Source organism: Sorex araneus, chromosome 1 (assembly GCF_027595985.1).
Source record: "Sorex araneus isolate mSorAra2 chromosome 1, mSorAra2.pri, whole genome shotgun sequence".
In the NCBI taxonomy this organism is placed as follows: Eukaryota; Metazoa; Chordata; class Mammalia; order Eulipotyphla; family Soricidae; genus Sorex; species Sorex araneus.
In genome coordinates this window covers 169,494,054-169,514,353 of record NC_073302.1, presented here as the reverse complement: position 1 = coordinate 169,514,353, position 20,300 = coordinate 169,494,054, and the positions used below count along the sequence as shown (strand labels likewise).

At 36.9% G+C, this 20,300-nt stretch overlaps 1 protein-coding gene across 21 annotated transcripts in view; it reads left to right on the top strand.

Annotated features, from left to right (window-relative positions):
- LOC129404909 (uncharacterized) overlaps positions 1 to 20,300 on the top strand; it is a 161,031-nt gene that overhangs the window by 96,495 nt on the left and 44,236 nt on the right. For 18 of the 21 annotated variants that reach the window (XR_008630301.1, XR_008630292.1, XR_008630286.1 and 15 more), the window contains one exon: positions 17,088 to 17,180. Coding sequence is in view for 11 of the 21 variants with exons in the window: in XM_055139671.1 (XP_054995646.1) it covers positions 17,088 to 17,180 (93 nt within the window). In the remaining 10 variants the exon portion in view is untranslated. The remainder of the gene's footprint in view (positions 1 to 17,087; positions 17,181 to 20,300) is intronic. The other 3 variants (XM_055139928.1, XM_055139788.1, XM_055139492.1) reach the window with 1 other exon arrangement.

Below are 20,300 nucleotides of genomic sequence, written 5' to 3'. Positions count from 1 at the left end.
ATGGGATGCCGGGGATCGAACCCGGGTCGGCCGCGTGCAAGGCGAACGCCCTACCCGCTGTGCTATTGCTCCGGCCCCATCTATCATTTTTTAATGTAGTTTTTTAGTTTGTTTTTGTTTTTTGGGCCACACTCAGCATTGCTCAGGGTTTATTTCTCACTCTGCACTCAGGAATCACTGCTGGCGATACTTGGGGCAACTTATGGGATGCCAGGGATCAACCCCAGGTCAGCACATGCAAGGCAAATGCTCTACCCACTGTATTATCTCTTCGGCCCTTTTGTTATGTTGTTTTGTTATACTAGTTATCCCTACTAAGAAATGCAGCTATTAAATAAATAAATAAATATTAAATAAATTTACTCTTAGATGGAAATACAAATTGTTTACGTGAATGTTGTAATTTTATTGTTGATAGATAATATCAGAGAACAATCTATCTTTGGTGATTCAGAAGCCATTGATGATATTCATCTACTTATGACCAGCAATGTTCACTGTATAATGGAAACATTTTATGACTAATACTCTATGATATAGTTTCTAACAAAACTTTCTAATAGTTCAAACTAGAATATTCAAATAATCTTTAATATCAATATCACTTCCTAAAATTTATGTGTGTCTGTGTATCTTTTGATATATTCTTATAACATTGACTAAAGGTAATCACGGTGAATATGTTGGCTATATATGTATAAATATATATACATATTTAAATATGTGTTGAGCATTTATAGTCAGTACATTTTACTTATTTTTGTGATTTAAATGACTACATGGTGTTATGGTGTGTTTAAAACTAAGATTTGTGAGGTTTGAATTTTTCTCTTGTTCAAGTAAGTAATGTTGAATGCACATATTAATAAATGAAGCTTTATTTGATTTCTAATGATTTATAGGATAATGTTTTCAGTGTTTAGGTCACACCTGGCAGTGCTTAGCACTTACTCCTGGTTGTGGTGTTCGGGGGTCCAAGTAAGCTGCTGGAGATGAACATGGGTGGGCAACATGCAAGACAAGTACCCTGCCCACTGTATCATCCAACGCTTTAGAAGTATACTAAGCAGAGAATCAACACTAATTTTCTCTCTCTCTGTAATATGTATAAAAATACCAAATTTATTTCCAGAAAAGTAGAATTTTTATTACTAATGGCTCCAAATGTGACTTCTGAGAAGCATGACTTGTTTTTTAGTACAATTTGGCTAGTTGTTAAGTCAATTGATTGGTGTATTTATTTTGATTAACTGATTCTTTTTTAATTAATTCAGTTTGGCTCTAAATTAGGAATAGGCTGAATAATATTCTGACTATCAATATAATCTTGTGTAGCACTTTGGAAAAGAGAGCTATTAATTTTAAAGTAAGTTTAAAGTAATATTTTGTATGAGCGCTAAGTGGTAAGTCAGTATAATAGTAATGTCTTGATTTTTTGTGTTATGAGTTTGCTTTGAGACTAATTTCTGTAACAATTTTCAGAAGAAAATGAGATTCATCTAATGTGCAATTAAAGTATTTGCATTATTGGCAATATACATTATAGAGAAAGTTAAGGGTAAAAATCAGTTCATTTTATTTTGTGGTAAAATCAAAAATAGGAAAAATATGCTAACATGATATTATCTAATGAGGGAAATGTTCCATGCAGATGTCTGTTTTTCTATTAATCCCTAAAATGACTCTATACTTTTATTTATATGAGTAATATCAGATATAAATATGTTACTAGGAATATATAGATATACCTATAAAAATATAAGCACAAAATAAATGTATACATTAATAAATTTTCTTTTTTAGCAGTTGCTTTCTATTTTTAGATAGTATAAGATTTGAGATCTTAAGAAAGATGTAATATTGGTATATGCTACTTCTGAGAGTTGTTTAGATATTTTTCTTTTGTTTAGCTGCGGTTAATGTTGCTTTTAACATAGAAAATGAGAATTGGGTTTTGTGTGATGGTTACTTTCGATTATAGAGAAATATAATTGCTCTTATTTTTAAAACCACTGTCTACAAATACAGGCAACCAATTTTGTTTTCATTATACTACATAGATAACAAGGTCATATACTCAAGTTAACACAAAGAGCATGTGAAAAAATAGAGAAAACATTATTTTTCATTTTTGCTGTTGTCATTAGAGATTTTTTAAAATTTTCATTGTATGTTGGACATCTTTTCATTATTTATTTGTTTATTATACTACCCTAATAGCAGTGTCACATTTCATTAAGTTAAAACCACGTTAGCAAAAATGACAAGTTGAATGTTTTGCTGCTATTACTTTTCTGCATTTGTCTTATAAATCCTCTTTTTTTGGTTGTAAGTTATATTCAATAGCAGCTGTCAGTCTTGGGATTAAAACAAAAAGAAGAAAATTATACTGCTAGTTATTCATAATTTTACACTAACCTTATCAGACTTGATAGTACTCTAGAATTGTCTGTGCAATGATAGAGAAGTGTAGGTGTGGAGAACTTGGAAGATAAAATTAAAAATTTGGATATGGGATTAATGCTCTAGGCTTTTAGTGTTTAATTTGTAGAATTAACTTCTGATCTTCTCTTATATCTCAAATTTATGGTTGTAATAGGAATTAGCTATAAGTGGGTCATTATGTAATTTATAAATCTTAGTATGGTAGCTTGTAAATTTGTCTGAGTGAAAATATATTTCTCTCCTTGATTTGAGTTTTATTTGAGCATTGGAATTAGTGGACAAAGTTGAATTTCTCCTAAAATGGTGATTTGCATTTACTTTTTAAAAAACTCATTTTGAATTACACAGGTTATGGTAGTCTACCTGTAATTTCATATGGAAGAATTTTCAAATGAATAAGTTGATCTCTTGGGGTATAATATTTTGGGAGGTACTTGACTAAAATTAATAGCTACTATTATTTGGCTGCTTTTAATATCTTTGAAATTATTCTTCAGAAGTTCAGTTGAATGCCAAACCTAGTGTCATTTTGTTAAGTGTGGGGAGAGGCATATATACACAGTCATTTGTAACCCTGAGGGGATTGCTTGTCAGTTTTAATTTATTTTAGCTTTAATAAGCACCAGGTGATCCTAATAAAAAAGGTAATGCCAAAGAGGATTTTAGCAAATAGTTTAGTGGGTATATTCATTTTTTAAAAAGAAATTGGATATGAGGACATAAAAGTAAGGTATGAGATATAAGTTGGAGATGGTGATAGATGTATAACATATTCCTGTAGTTGAAATATAGTTTTGGGCACTTTAAAATATGCTATGAGGATATAATTTATTCTTACCACAGATAAAAATAAAGCAAAAGCAAGAAAAATTTAGAAATAATAGATATGTTTATAGTACCTTGTAATGATGGTATGTAATTTACCAAAATTTGTTAAACTATATACATAAAATATTTTAAGCATATTATACCTTAGTGAAGCTAAAATGTTAATTGTATCTTAATGAAGTATTCTATAGAGGGAACACATAAATATATAAAAATAAATGAAATATTTGAGTGTCAGAGTTATTAATATAGGAGGTGAAAGGGAATGCCTTTCATTCTTATTTTCATCTGTTAACTTCAAAATGAGCATGTGATAGTGATGATGTTTGGGATTCTTTGTTGCTATAACAAGAAATATCAAACATACTTTTAATCTTTTCTTCTAAGAGAGTGATTTTTCTGATCAGCACGGGAGTTTTGACCTGCTCCGTTTCTGAGCTGGGCCGGTTCACCCCTCCTTAGACAAGCTGGTGGTCCTCCGCTCCCGGAGGGTCAGCACATTCATGCCGAACTTAGTGGGGACACCCCATCGGCACAGCGCACTACAGCCCAGAACTGCGCTCAAGCGATCCTCCAACGACGTCAGCATCCCGACTAGCTGGGACTGCAGGCGCGCACCACCACTCCCGGCAAGAGTGAATTTTCTTTTCTTTCTTTCTTTCTTTCTTTGGTTTTGTTTGGGACACTCAGCTGTGCTTAGAGTTTACTCCAGGCTTTGCACGCAGGGATCACTCCTGTGGGCTGGGGGGCCATACGTAGTGCTGGGGATCAAATCTACGTTGGCCACATGCAAGGCAAGCGCCCTACCTGCTACTATGACTCTGGCCCCCTAGAAATAGAATTTTTAAACTTGTTTTTTTTTTTCCTGGATTCAAAGCAATAGAGCAGAAAGTATTGTAATCCTTAAAAACATTTGCTCTTTTTTTTTAATGTAGTGATATTATAAGTATTGCAATAGAATTTAAAAAAATACACAGGTAAAATTTACCACAAGACTTCTATATTAGACTACTTTCTAAATTCATAGTATCTTACTGTTACCTTTAAAATATTCAAGGGTAAAGAAAAATAGGTTTAGTAAATACATTAGAATGTGAACATTGGAAAAATAAAAAATAATTAATTTGTATTGGTATTTTGTTAGGTTGAAATACATCTTCATACTGTCTTTTTCCAGAGAAGAGAAAAATCAAGATGATCTACAATGTATTGTCTATAGCTTAACAATTATACAAAATAGAGTGCTGATTGAGAGAAAATAAAATATCTTGGTAATGCAGACTTAAGATTGTGTGTGTGTATGGTTGTCTATGGGAATAAATAGAAATATAAACCAGGGGCCGGAGCGATAGCACAGCGGGTAGGGCGTTTGCCTTGCATGCGGCCGACCCGGGTTCGATCCCCGGCATCCCATATGGTCCCCCAAGCACTGCCAGGAGTAATTCCTGAGTGCAAAGCCAGGAGTAACCCCTGAGCATCGCTGGGTGTGACCCAAAAAGCAAAAAAAAAAAAAAAAAGAAATATAAACCAATGTTTTTAGGTTCTTTTATTTATTTTTCACTTAATTTTTATTAAAGTAACATTGTATTATATGTATATATTGATCACTAATATGTGTATACATTATCATACATTATAATAAATCTCTGGATTAAGTTTATCACTAAGCACATTAAGTTTATCACTAAATATCCAATTCTGTTTTTTACTCCAGAGTTGTATTCTTTATCCCAGATTATCTGTCCCCTCCCCCTTCCTTTCTGGTAACCACTCTCTGTTTTTATAGTCTGAAAGTTTATTTTTGTCCTATTTAACTCATTTATTGTTTTTCACATTACTCCATATGAAGAAAATCAAAGAGTGGTTATCTTTTTCTGTTTTCCTAATTTCACTAAGCATGATATTCTCTAGTTTAATCCATAATAAAAATGATGGGATTTCATATTAATTTATAAAAATGAATATTATTCCATTGTGTAGCAGTGTTTCCCAAAGTGGGTGATACTGTCATTGCTCTCCCAACCCCAGTGTGCTGTAACAGTCCAGGGGGCTATTGTAGCCTTGAATATTATAGCAATTTTGAATTCTCTGTGTGCCCTGGAGATAGAGTCTGACATGATTTTTAAATACTAAGAAGTGGAGATGCTGGGTTGCATGGCTGCTCAATTATTAGTTTATTGAGAAATTTTCATACTGTTTCCCACAGGGGCTGAACTAGACAACATTCCACCAGCAGTAGATGAGAGTTCCTTTTTTTTTTTTTTTTTGGTTTTTGGGTCACACCCGGCGATGCACAGGGGTTACTCCTGGCTCTTCACTCAGGAATTAGCCCTGGCGGTGCTCAGGGGACCATATGGGATGCTGGGATTAGAACCCGGGTCGGCCGCGTGCAAGGTAAACGCCCTACCCGCTGTGCTATCACTCCAGCCCCGAGAGTTCCTTTTTAACTGAATCTCTACTAACACAGATTGTTCCTAGTATTTTTTGATATGTGCTATTTCTCACTGGTGTGAGATGATATTGCATTGTTATCTTATTTTAGATTTCTCTAAAAATAGGCAATGAGCATTTTTTCCATGTACCTATTGGTCATCTGTCTTCCTGGTCATTTCCTCTCCCCATTTTTTTTTTCTATTTATAATTAAAATCTTATTCAAAGTTTGTATAGATTGTAACTGTCCTGTTATGATGTAAGAGTTTGCTTCCTACTCATAGAGGTCATAACTCATAAAAATGATTTAGAAAATTTCTGGAGTGGTTCACACTGAATATTCACTTTCTGATTAGTTTTTCTTTTTAAATTTATTTTATTCTTTAATTAGTGAATCACCATGAGGGTACAGATACAGATTCACACATTTTCGAGCTTGTTTTTCCCTTATACAATGTTAGCAAACACATCCCTCCACAAGTGCCCATTCTCCACCACCAATAAACCCAGTATCCCTCCCACCCCCCAATCCCATGTCCCTCCCCACCCCACCCTGCCTCTATGGAAGGGTATTCCCTTTTGATCTCTCTATCTCCAATTGGGTGTTGTGACTTGCAATAGGGGTATTGAATGGCCATTGTGTTCAGTCTCTAGTCTACTTTCAGCACGCATCTCCCTTCCCTCGTGGGATCTCCAACCACATTTTACTTGGTCTTCCCTTCTCTATCTGAGCTGCCTTTCCCCCCAGCATGTGAGACCAGCTTCCAAGCCATGGAGCCAACCTACTGGTACTTATTTCTACTATTCTTGGATATTAGTCTCATACTCTGTTATTTTATATTCCACAGATGAGTGCAAACTTTCTATGTCTGTCTCTCTCTTTCTGACTAATTTCACTTAGCATGATACTTCCCACGTTGATCCACTTATATGCAAAATTCATGACTTCATTTTTTTCTAACAGCTGCATAGTATTCCATTGTATAGATGTACCAGAGTTTCTTTAACCAGTCATCTGTTCTCGGGCACTCATTTTTTTCCCAGATTCTGGCTATTGTAAACAGTGCTTCTCTGAACATATAAGTGCAGATGTCATTTCGACTATACTTTTTTGCTTCTCTAGGGTATATTCCCAGTAGTGTGTTTCTGGGTCAAATGGGAGCTCAATTTCTAATTTTTTGAGAAAGTGTCCATATGGTTTTCCAGAAGGGCTGAACCAGTCAGCATTCCCACCAGCAGTATAGAAGGGTCCCTTTCTCCCCACATCCTCTCCAACAGTGGTTGCTTTTGTTCTTTTGGATGTGTGCCATTCTCTGCGGTGGGTCCTTTCCCCATTTTTAATAGAGTTTTGAGTTTCTTTTTGAGGTTGATTTTTGTGAATACATTATACATCCTGGATATCAACCCTTTATCGGATGTGTTGAATGTAAATTTTTTCTCCTATCCAGTTATCTGCCATTTAGTTTTCAGCCTGTGTTTATTTTGCCAGGCAGAAACTCTTTAATTTGATGTAGTCCTATTTGTTCATATTTTATTCAGTGGTCTTTGACAGTATCATTATATCATTGAAAATTCCTTTGAGGTTCAATTCTTGGAGCATTCTGCCTGTATTTTCCTTAATGTACTTTATAGATTCTTGTCTGATCTCAGGGTCTTTGATCCACTTTGAATTTATTTTTGTGTAATGTTTGATATATGGATCTAACTTTAATTTTTTACGTGCGGTTATCCAGTTTTCCCAGCACCATTTACTAAAGAGGCAGTCTTTACTTCATTTCATGTTCTCAACCCCTGTGTTGAAAATTAGCTGTCCATAGATATAGGATTTTGTCCTTGGGTGTTTGATTCTCATCCATCGGTAACAAAGCCTACCTTAGTCTAATAACCATACTATTTTGATTGCTATAGCTTTAGTGTATAGTTTTAAGTTAGTTAATGTGATACTTCCCAGTTTTTTTAAAAATTTTTCAGTTTGGCTCTAGCTATTTGGGGTCTCTTCTGATTCCATCAAACTTTATTATTGACTGTTCTAAATCCTTGAAAAATGTCACCTGAATTTTCATGGGGATTGTGTTAAATCTATATAGTTATTTTGGTAGGATGGTCATTTTGACAATAGTGGTTCTTCCAACCCATGAGCCTAAAATATTTTTTTTTTTACATTTCCTAATAATTCCTCTTTCTTGAGTGACTTAAAGTTTTCGTGGTAAAAATCTCCCATGTCTGTTGCTGATTCCTAGATACTGATGTTTTTGGACACTTTTGAATGCGATAGCCTCTTTGGTCTTTGTTGCCTCTGATTCATTTGCGTATAATAACGTGACTGATTTTTATATGTTGACTTTGTTGCTGTCCACTTTGCTGTATTGGTTTATTGTTTCTAGAAGGATTTTTTTTTTAATTGAGTCACCATGTGGAAAGTTACAAAGTTTTCAGGTTTAAGTCTCAGTTATACAATGCTTGAACACCCATTCCTTCACCAGTGCACATATTCCACCACCAAGAATCACAGTATAGCTCCACCCGCCCCCCCACACCTCTAGCCCCCTACACCGCTAGCCCCCCACACCGCCTGTGTAACTGATAAATTTCACTTTACTTTCACTTTGATTACATTCAGTATTTCAACAAAACTTACTATTATTGTTTGGAGTTTCTCCCCCCTAAAGTCGGACCTGCTGAAAAGGAAGCATTTGATAATTTGTTTTCCATTGCTGAGAATGAAGAGATATGAGGTCGAGTGACCACACTAGTGGCCTCATGGTTTTGGGTTTCTGTATTTTAGTATTTTAGTAACTAAGTCCAGAGAAATATCTGCCAGAAATTGCATCACTGCAAACTTGTACTTCTCAGTTATATTATATTCCACATATGAGTGCAATCTTTCTATGTCTGTCTCTTTCTTTCTGACTCATTTCACTCAACATGATACGTTCCATGTTGATCCATTTATATGCAAATTTCATGACTTCATGTTTTCTGACAGCTACATAGTATTCCATTGTGTATATGTACTAGAGTTTCTTTAACCAGTCATCTGTTTTGGGGCACTCTGGTTTTTTCCAGATTCTGGCTATTGTAAACAGTGCTGCAATGGACATAGAAATGCAGATGCCATCTCTACTATACCTTTTTGCCTCTTCAGGATATATTCCCAGGAGTAGTATTGCTGGGTCAAATGGAAGCTCAATTTCTAATCTTTTGAGAATCGTCCATATTGTTTTCCAAAAGGGCTGAACCAGTTGGCATTCCCACCAGCAGTGAAGAAGAGTCCCTTTCTCCCCATATCCACGCCAACACCAGTTGTTTTTGTTTTTTGGGATGTGGGCCAGTCTCTGTGGTGTGAGATGATATCTCATTGTTGTTTTGATCTGCATCTCCCTGATGATTGGTGATGTTGAACATTTTCTCATTTGCCTCTCAGCCATTGGGATTTCTTCTCTGGGAAAATTTCTGTAGAAGCATTTTTTGTGGACTCTCGCATCTTCTATAAATATTACCATGTCATCTGAAATAGTGATAATTTGACTTCTTCCTTCCCACTTTTTAAAAATTTTCAAATTTATTAATTAATTTTTTTAATTTTTAATTTTTAAAATTTTATTGAGTCACCGTGAGATAGTCAAATTTATTTTAGTGTAGACAAAAGTCACAGCTGTTTATACAATTCTAAAGTTGAAATTGAGGGACTGGAGCAATAGCACAGTGGGTAGGGTGTTTGCCATGCACGCAGCTGACCTGGATTCAATTCCCAGCATCCCATATGGTCCCCCAAGCACCGCCAGGAGTAATTCCTGAGTGCATGAGCCAGAAGTAACCCCTGGGCATTGCTGGGTGTGACCCAAAAAGCAAAAAAAAAAGTTAAAATTGATTAGATAACAGAGCTCAAATATTGAAATCAATAAGTATAAAAAGCCAATTTTATTTGAAAATTATTATATCTCATCATGGGATTGTTAAGTCCTTGTCTAAGAATTTACTAAGGTGTTTGTTGTTGATTTCTTTTTCTTGCCTGATTGCTTTAGCTAGGACTTATTGCATGAATCAATCCAGCACCACACCATCCACCAGAGTGTCAGCTTCCCCCCACCATTATCTCATTGTCCCTGCCCCACTGTATCTTCCCCACTGTTATGCCCCCATCATAGCTTCCTACCGAAGACCAGTTCTCTTATTTTATATTGTCTTTGGGCATTTGTTATTCCCCAACTATGTTTCTTTATATATTCTGCACATGAAAAACATCATTCTGTGCCTGCCCTATTCTTTTTAACTACACTCAGCATGATACTCTGCAAATCTATCTATGTTGCAGAAAAATGGCATGATTTCATCTTTTCTTATAGCTGAGTAGTATTTCATTTTATATATGTACCATCGTTTCCTTATCCAGTCTTCTGTTCTCTGACATAAGTTGTTTCCAGTTTGGGGCTATTGTGAATAGTGCTGCAACAAACATTGAAATGCAAAAGTCTTTTCTGAATAGAGTTTTTGGGTCCTTGGGCCGATGCCAAGAAGTGATTGCCAAGTCAAACCCTAGTTTTTTGAGAAGTGTCCATATTGGTGTCCAAAATGGCTGAACCACCCAACATTCCCACCTGCAGTGAGTAAGGGTCTCCTTTTTCCTGCATCCACACCAACATTGATTGTTTTTGTTCTTTGTGATGTGTGCCACTGTATTGGTATGAAATGATATCTCACTATTTTAAAAAAAATATCTGCTTAATTTGGTAGTAACTTAGTTGAACCCATTTTTACTTTCTAATATCTAGAATTATTTGATCTAATTTTGGTCTAAACTAGCTTCTATAAATGCTTATTTGTAGTTGCTGTATCAGCAGGATGGACAAGAAAAAAAGGATCTAGTCACTGTCGCCAATGTGCTAGGGGGCTAGTGGTTTGTGTTTGTGATACCGCTCTTTATGGCACCCCATATGAGCATTGGCAGGTTGCTATTAGTGCATTTCCTAAGATTGCAGTTGCTATGGGCGATGTGGGGTGGGTGTGGGGCCCATATGGAAATCCCCAGCTTCTTAGTATAGCCTTCATTTGGCTTGAGGACATGAACTTCTACTGCTTCTCAGGGTCTGTGGCTGGACCAGCTCTCCTGTGTTTCTGCCTTGAACTTCCAGATATTTCTCTTCAATCATCTTCTTTTTAATGAAGTGTGTGTCTTCTCCATGTATTTAGCGCTGTCTGTGTTGGTCTCTGAGCTATATGGAGCTTCAGTCACACCCTGAGCTGCAGGACTTTCTGCACCATCTCTTTCTAGTTAATTGCCAGTTGTTTCTTCATGAAGCAAAGTGGGGGAATCTTTTTACACACCATCTTGGAGATGTTAGCTGTGACTACATTCAGTGAGATCTCAGTATATCTAACTATGATGTCTTTCATAAAAGTAGGCAATTAAGCATTGTCCGTTTTGTTTTCAAGAGCCTATGCATAAATTATATCCTCTGTCATAAATATGTGTTTATATTTTAGGAATGTAGCTTCAGGAAGCACTAACTACTAGGTTTCTATTATCTAGTATCGCTTTCTTACATACCTCAAAAACATTCTAAAAGCACATAGTTTTGGTATTAGTTTCTGTAGGAGCAATAAAAAATCATTTAAGGGTGGTACTTGTGACTATGATAATCCTGTATCTTCTCCCTGATAGAACTGTTTGGTTCTTAACTCCTGTCTAATGTGTTGGCTAATTTTATACATCAATCTTTCTAGGCACTCTGATGTTTAATAAAATATTATTCTGGGTATGTCTGTTAGGGTTTTTCTTGGTGAGACAGACATTTGAGTCTGTAAACTGATTAAAGTAGATTGTCTTCTCTAGTGTTGGCGAGTCTCCTCAAATCAGTGGAAAATATGACTAGAATAGCAAGGATGAGTAAGAAGGAACTTCTGTCTGACTAAACTGTTACTTAGGTCTTTTCCACTTTGGAATATTTTCTTGAGTCAAGTCTGAGGAACTTTCAGATTCAACAGGCACTGGCATTAGACTATCACTGGTAGCTATTGATTTTCTGTTTCTCAGACCTTGGTACTTGGACTTGAACTGTGCCTGTACTTGGATAGAACTATACCTTTGGCTTTCGTAGGCCTGTGCTTGCTAACAGTAGATCTTGAGCTTATAATTATGTGAGCTAATCTCTTTACAAATACCATCTATGCATGTTCAAGCACCAACATACAAATATACATTCTTTCTGATGGCTCTATTTCTCTAATAGTCCTGCCTTTCACTCATTAAAAACATTAAGACAGAATATAGCGATGCAAGTAATATAAACAATCAAGTTGTTAAAAAGAGTTGGATTTTGAATAGCCATCTTTATTGGTTATTCCTATTAGCAAAATTCTGTCACTATTTGAGAACAGATGAAAAGAAAGAGCCTTGAGATGAGCCATTATTTTGGGACTCTGAGTACAAAAGCAATGACAAAGGTATGAGTATACTAAAGGACATTATATTATTCCTCATTCTTTTCATACTGTCTAAAACAAGTTTGGTTTATTAAGTCAGATGATTTCAGATACCTGGAATAGAAAGATTATTTGATTTTCAGATGTTTGCAAGGATATATTACTAATTTGGAAATTATAATGAAAAGCAGGGGTCAACAAACATTTTCTGAAAGAAAGTTAGTTAGCTAATATTTTAGGATTTGTTGTCTTTATTGATCTTCAGATTGTAGTCTAATAACCCACGTTATAAAGAACTTTTTGTTTATTTTTGGACCAGACCCAGTGTTACTCAAGGCTTACTCTTTTTTTTTTTTTTGCTTTTTGGGTCACACCCAGCGATGCTCAGGGGTTACTCCTGGCTCTGCACTCAGGAATTACTCCTGGCGGTGCTTGGGGGACCATATGGGATGCCGGGGATCGAACCCAGGTCGGCCGCGTGCAAGGCAAACGCCCTACCTGCTGTACTATCGCTCCGGCCCCTCAAGGCTTACTCTTATCTCAGTGTCCAGGGGTCGCTCCCGTGCTCTCTAGAGACCATATGTGTTGTGAGGGATTAAATCAGGGTATGATACAAACCTCCCATAACCATGAGGCCCCCATAACTGTGCCACCGGACTCTGCACCAGCGGTGCCCCAGAGGGGGGCAGGTGAGAGCTTTCCCTGCCCCAAGGGACCCAGCCCCTGCAGCCAACCTCCACTACCCCACTGCTGCCATGCTCCAGGCCACTTTCCACACTCTTGGGCCGAGCCTCACACATGAGTGAACATATTCCTGGACATACGGATGCAACACATCATCATAAAGGGAAATATATATATTTCGGAGAGCCCAGCAAGCTACCGAGAGTATTCCACCTGCACAGAAGAGCCTGGCAAGCTCCCAGTGGCGTATTCAATATGCCAAATACAGTAACAATAACAAGTCTCATTCCCCTGACCCTGAAATGAGCCTCCAATTGTTGGGATAAATGAATAAGGAGAGACTGCTAAAATCTCAGGGCTGGGACAAATGGAGATGTTACTGGTGCCTGCTCGAGTAAATCGACGAACAATGAGATGACAGTGATACAGTGATACATTGATGAGACAAGCACCTTAATCCCCTGTGCTATCTATCTCCCTGGGTCCATGTTCTAAGACACTTAATGAAAATAAAGGTTTCCTTTTGTTGATCATCAGCAATGTAATGTCTAATATTATTGGTACATTTAACTCTTATTTAATTTATCCTCATGGCAAAAAGGAAGCTGTCACTCTCATCCCATTGCTCATCGATTTGTTCGAGAGGGTACCAGTAATGTCTCTCATTGAGAGACTTATTGTTACTGTTTTTTGGCATATCCAATACACACAGGTAGCTTGCCCGGCTCTGCCGCTCGGGTTCGATGCTCTCGGTAGCTTGTCTGGCTCTCCGAGAGGGGCGGAGGAATCGAACTCTGGTCAATGAAAGGTCAATGACCAACCACTGTGCTATCGCTCCAGCCCAAAAGGAAGCTAAGACTCAGAAAATTTCAAATTACCTACAATCTAAATAATAATGAGTTAACAAGTTTAAAAAGCAATTATGAAGCCATTAGGGAACCCACTAATCTCAAGTGGTAGGTTCATGCTTCTCTTTCTATGAAGGAAAATGCTCTGTAGGTTAAAGAGCTTTGCTGTCTATACCTTGAACAGAGGTTCCCCAACTTATTTGCTCTACTGCTCCCTTTTCAGGTAAAATCAAATCACTTAGTACTCCCCTGGATATCTGCCTTCTTTAATTGAAGAAACAGAAAATGTCCCTTTCTGCCCATACAATTGCACCAGAGGCTACTACTACTACCCACCCCCAGATTGTATCAATGCCCCCAGGGGACAGTACTGCCCATTTTGGGAAATTGCTCTCAAAAAATTAGGTCCTAAAAATGTAAAGTTGGACTGGAGTGATCTTGCTGGAAATCAGGGTTTAGTTGCTGGATCAAATAGTAGCAAAAGAAAACTCAAAAAAAATTAGATTTCTGTTAACCAGCAAGTGGTTTCCAGATCACCTCTTTCCTTTAGCTGTTGACACAACTAGGGTCACAGGCACTTTTGAAACCTGCCATAGTGCACCTCAAAAGTTGCCTTCAATGTTTTTTTTTGTGGGGTCTGAGACCACATACCAGATGATGCTTAGGGTTTATTCTTGGTTCTGCACTCAAGATTTACCCCTGGTAGTGCTGAAGCTACTAGAGGCGATGCCAGAGATTGAAACCGGACTTGCTTCATGCAAGGCAAGGGCCCTACCTGCTGTACTATGGCTCTGGTCCCTTGAGTAGCCTTTTAATTGCTCTAGGAAGGTCTTGTAAGAAAGCCTAACATTATTCTAAGACTTCCAAAAATTCAAAACAGAGGCCAGAAATTACTTTACTTCTTTTAAGAGGATAATAAGGAAAAAATGAGTATCTTTAATCTATAAAAGTAGATGAAGAAATTATTTATAGACTGGAAAATATTCTTGATTTATGTAGAAAATACCTTAAACTATGCCTTATATGAGGAAGTCTTTGGGGGAAAATTTCAGTTTTTCTTTACTCATAGAGTTTGGTAGCTCTGAAAGTCCAAACCCAGCAGTGTGAAGGATGCTGAAATTAAGGACAATGGTATAACATGTTTGTGTGTTTGTGCATGTATGTGTGTGTGTATATATGTGTGTGTCTGGAAGGAAATAAAGATCTAAAATCAAAATATTTATTATTTTTAAGGTTAAAATTTTCTTTCTGACTTCTTAGTCTTTAAAATATGATTTAAAATTTTATTTTGGTAAAATTTACTTACTAGGTAGTTACTATGTATTAGGCATGATGTTACTGGCATTGAGTTAACAATAATGAGTTAGATGTATTGTCTTTAAGGAAGCTGTAATCTAGTTGGGAAGATAAAAATATATAGATAATTTAATACTACATATTAAATTATAAAACATTAGTAAGCATGAGTGAACACAAATAACAGATATCTAAACCTGCCTTGGGAGTCAGATACTTCCTAGGAGAGATAAAATCTAAGTAAAGTCATGGAAAAGAGGAGCTAATTCTGACATGAAGTCATGTTGAAACTCATCTGATTTATTTCTAGCCCATAAATATGATTTATCTAAATTAACCATGTTTAACATAAGGCATTTTAAAAGAAAAGAGATTCTTTTATTGGCTATCATGAATCAAAAGCATAGATAAGACATCAATCATTCATCCACAAGTCACAAGAAGGCAATATTTGCATACAGTTTGAACATTCTCTTCATCAGTATGAATGTGTCTGGAAATGAATAAAAAAATGATGGCTCTTGTTGATGATATTAGGTCCCATTTTTTGTTACCAGCTCTAACAGAAGGAGATGTTGCCTTCTGTTGGGCTCAGATATTCTTGAATGAGCAAGAGAAGAATGTAGAAAAATCCACTAAAATCTACCACACCAATTTTTCCTTTGCTCTTTAATGTTAGAAGTAGACTAAACCCTCAGTTCTCCTACTTAGCCATCCCTTTACCCACTGTCCATGCTGCAAATTAGACAATCACCGGTGGAATTTCAAGAAATGCTCTATGTAAAATTCCATGAATATCTTTCATTCTAAGTAATTTTGACTTAATCATGAGGACAAATACATGACAGAAATTGATCATTTTGTTTGTACTCTGATGATTGGGTGAATTTAGACCACACTGGTGGCTGATACACAGTTTAGGGTTCTAGGTGAGAGAGTGTAGAAAGCTAAACTAGGGTAAAGGGATTAGGAATGAATTACAAATTAGAGGTTTTGGCAGATGATTAGAAATTTGAATAAATGTTTGGTGACTGGAGATCTTGGTGATACTGGTGAATGAGGGACTAGATGTCAAGACTGATGATCAGGTTTCACTGGGCAATGAAATAGATGATGCTTGTATCAAAATTGAGAAGACAGAGAATCATTAAATAGTTGCAGCACTATACTTCAATAGATCCCTGCTGCCAGGAAATGATGAACCCAGAAAGATTTAGATAGTTTATTGCTCAAGGCAAAGTAGTTCATCATCAAGTTTATATAGACTCACCTAATCTTGAAACATAGGAAGTGGACCAAGTAGATGGCATGCACACAATGGGATTGTGTGTGTATGTGTATCCCCCTCCCCCCACCATTTTTTGGTAATTGAATCATTGTGGGATATACAGTTACAAAGCTCTTCATGATTGGTTTTTGGTTATACAATGTTCCAACACCCATCTCTCCACCTGCATTACTCACCATCAGTATCTCCAGTTTCCTTCCCCTCCCCTCCCAGCCCCAGTCTACCTCTATGGCAGGCACTTTTCTATTCTCTCTCACTCTTCTCTCTCACCACCCCCCTCTCTCTCCTTTTGGGAATTATGTTTTGCAATACAGATACTGAGAGGTTATTGTGTTTGTTCCTTTTCCTACTTTCAGCACGCAGTTCTTATCCAGAATGTTCATCTCTAACTATCATTGCCATATTCCTTTTCTATCCCAACTGCCCTCTCCCCCAGGACCTAGGCAGGCTTCAAACCATGAACCAATCCTCCTGGACTGTGTTTCTCCTCTCCTTGGGTATTAGTTTCATATTATGTTTTTATCCCACAAACGAGTGCAGTCATTTTATGTCTGTCCCTCTCCTGACTCATTTCACTCACCATAATACTCTCCACTTACATCCATTTATAAGCAGATTTCATGACTTCATTTTGCCTAACAGCTGCATACTATTCCATTGTGTAGAAACCATAGTTTCTTTACCAGTCATTGTTCTCGGGCACTTGGGTTAATTCCAGCTTCTGGCAATTGTGAATAGTGTTTCAATGAACATAGAAGTCCAGATGGCATTTCTGTTGTGTGTTTTTGTGTCCTTTATGGGGCTGCTACTAAACCCATCCAATCCTTTTTTTTATCTTTACCAGGAAGCAACATATCCTGTAACATGGAGGAATACATTATTTCTAGTATGGAGACACACAGGATCACCATTGGGAGAACTGCCTTCTAATTGCAAGGTAATAATTGCACTTTGATATTCTGAATTTATTATTTTTTATTATTTAGATTTTGGTTGTACTTAGGGATTAATCCTGACTCTGTGCTCAGGGCTTGAGTCAGATGATGCTTGGGGAGACTATGAATGGTGTCAGGCATTGACACCATCGAACCCGGTCAGTTGCATGCAAGGTAAGTGCCTACCCCTCTGACCCAAACAGTTTCTGAATTTAAATTGTTCATTATATCTAACTAGGATTTTAGTAGATAGTAAGGGATTTATAAGAATATTAAGTATGGTTTCTTTATCAATAAAATTGTAAAAATATGCATAAACTTTGGCTATGTTAAAATAGTAAAGAAGAGATATGAGGGGTGGAAGGATGGATGGAGGCAGGTCCAGTCAACTATGGTAGTTCTTCGTTGATGGACATGGAGTGGTAACATAGAAACAATGCAAAAATTGCCTTCTTAAACATATACAGTATTTTAAAACACTTTAACCTCAATAAATAAAAACAATAATAAATAAAAGACTCGCAAATATTCATGCAGCGATTATAGCAGATGATTACCAAGTTGCCTAATTAAACACTATACAATCATTTTTTGCAAGATTTATCATTTTATTATAAACTGAATCACACAAGCTCAGTATTCTTTTTATGATGTTTAGTGCCACTAGTAACCATAAAACTTTGAAAATAGTGATAGCAGGATATTTTTGACACATCATCCTACTGGCCTTATAATCATGGATTTTTCCAACTGTATACAAATCCTGTGCAACAGAAATAATATGTTGGTCATATATGAATTTTAAAATTTTGTAATAGCCACATTAATAAAGTAAAAAGAAATAAGTGACAATAATGCATCTTGTCTTAAAGTTAATGACATGTCCCAATTTAGATATATTACATTTACTTAATTGCCATATGTAACTAACTAGTACTACGTTGGTTTAATTATAATTTATCATATACAATGAATAGAGTTCTTTTGTATTAATGAGATAAGTGACATAATTTAAAATGATTACTAAGTTAAAGTGGAATATTTAATTTTATTTTTGGTTTTTTTTGGGTCACACCCAGTGATGCTCAGGGATTAGTTTGTCCTGGCCCTGCAGGAATCACTCTGTGTGTGGGACTATATGGCACTCAGGGATTGAACCTGAGTCCACCGTGTACAAGGCAAACACCCTACCCACTGTATTATCTCTCTTTCCTCAGAGTGAAATATTTTAAAGAACAGATCACAAATTTCACTTAAAACCAGCAAGATATTTTTTCTTCACTTAAAACATTTGTTACCACCTCTTCCTTTTCTTTCTCCTCCTCCTCATCCTTCTCCTCTTCCTCTTCCTCCACCTCCTCCTTTCCCTCCTTCTTCTCTTCCTTCTCTTCTTCCACCTCCTCTTCCTTCTGTTTCTTTTTCTTCTGTACCAGGGTTATTGTTATAGTGCTCAGGGGACCTTAGGTGCCAGAGATTGTATCTGAGGTAACCTTGTGCAAGGCAAGTTCCTTACCTTGTATTGTAGTTCTCTGACCCCTGAAATTTATTCCTTTAATGATTTTATCATGATACAGTTGTCAATGAAATGTCACAAGAACTAAAAGCTTAGATAAACACTCATTTCTCTTTCCACTATAGATCTCAAATAAGTTGTAGAATTTAAAACTAACTCATTTGGGGACTAGAGCGATAGCACATTGAGGAGGGCATTTGCCTTGGCTGACCCGGGCTCGATTCCCAGCATCCTATATGGTTTCCCGAGCACTTCCAGGAGTAATTCCTGAGTGTAGAGCCAGGAGTAATCCCTGTAGATTGCTGGGTGTGACCCAAATAGCAAAAAACAAACACAAAAAAAGCAACAACCAAAAACACCCAAACTAACTCATTCTAAAATACTTAAAGAAAATACACACACAGGGGCTGGAGCGATAGCACAGCAGGTAGGGCGTTTGCCTTGCACGCGGCCGACCCGGGTTCGATCCCCAGCATCCCATATGGTCCCCTGAGCACCGCCAGGAGTAACTCCTGAGTGCAAAGCCAGGAGTAACCCCTGTGCATCGCTGGGTGAGACCCAAAAAGCAAAAAAAAAAAAAAAAAAAAAAAAAAAAAAAAAAAAGAAAATACACACACATATTTAAAAATGTATAGCAATATTTTTTTCTCATCTAAAATCTGCTAGATTTGCAGTACTTAAAAAGAGAGTTAAATCTTTAGAGTATAACATTAGGAAACCAATCATGAACTCTCTAGGAAGTGAAAAGATTGTTTTTAAAGAATATAGTTCAATGTCTGTCACAGATCCCTGAGAATAAGTCCAGTGTTGATAATTTGTTCTCTTATACAATGAGGTGCATTATCATTTTGCTGCTGATAAACATTTTCACCTTTATTATATAGATAAGTGCTTTAACTTTACCATGCAGAAGTATCCTGAAAACCCAAATGATTCGTTATGTAATTTATTTATTTATTTATTTCCCCCTTTTTATTGATTCACCGTGAGGTACAGTAGCAGAGCTTTCATGTTTGAGCTTTGATCATACAATAATCAAACACCCATCCCTTCACCAGTGTATGTTTTCCATCACCGAAGTCCCCAGTATCCCCCTGCCCCCCCTGATTCCACACTTACCCCTGCCTGTGTGGCAGACAATTTGCACAATACTCTCTTTCTCTACTTTGATTACCTTTTATATTTGAGCCCAGTCCCACCATCACTCGTACCTGCTGAAAATGCAGTACTAAGACAATGTGTTTTGTATTGCTTGTCACTCTCGGCCGAGTGTTCTAGGAATTCTAAAATTTTGCTAATTAGGGTCTGGAGAGATTGCTGCAGCAAGTTGCTTGGTTCCGAGATTTGTTTGTATGTCTATGGATCATGGCTGTGAAGGAGCTTTAAGAAGATGATGGCCGTGTGTGGATGTCTTCTCAGAGTCCCATCAGGATGTGTGTGGGGGAAAAGGAGAAGGACCAACTCCTGTCCTGTCCCACGAGGCCTGGCATTTCCCGCCACCGCCATCTATACCTGGAACTTTTCACTGAGTCCTAGAAGATGGTGGCTGCTGGGATTCCTAGAGGGAAGGTGGAGGGATGGTACCTGCCTCCAACTGGAGTGGCCCTGT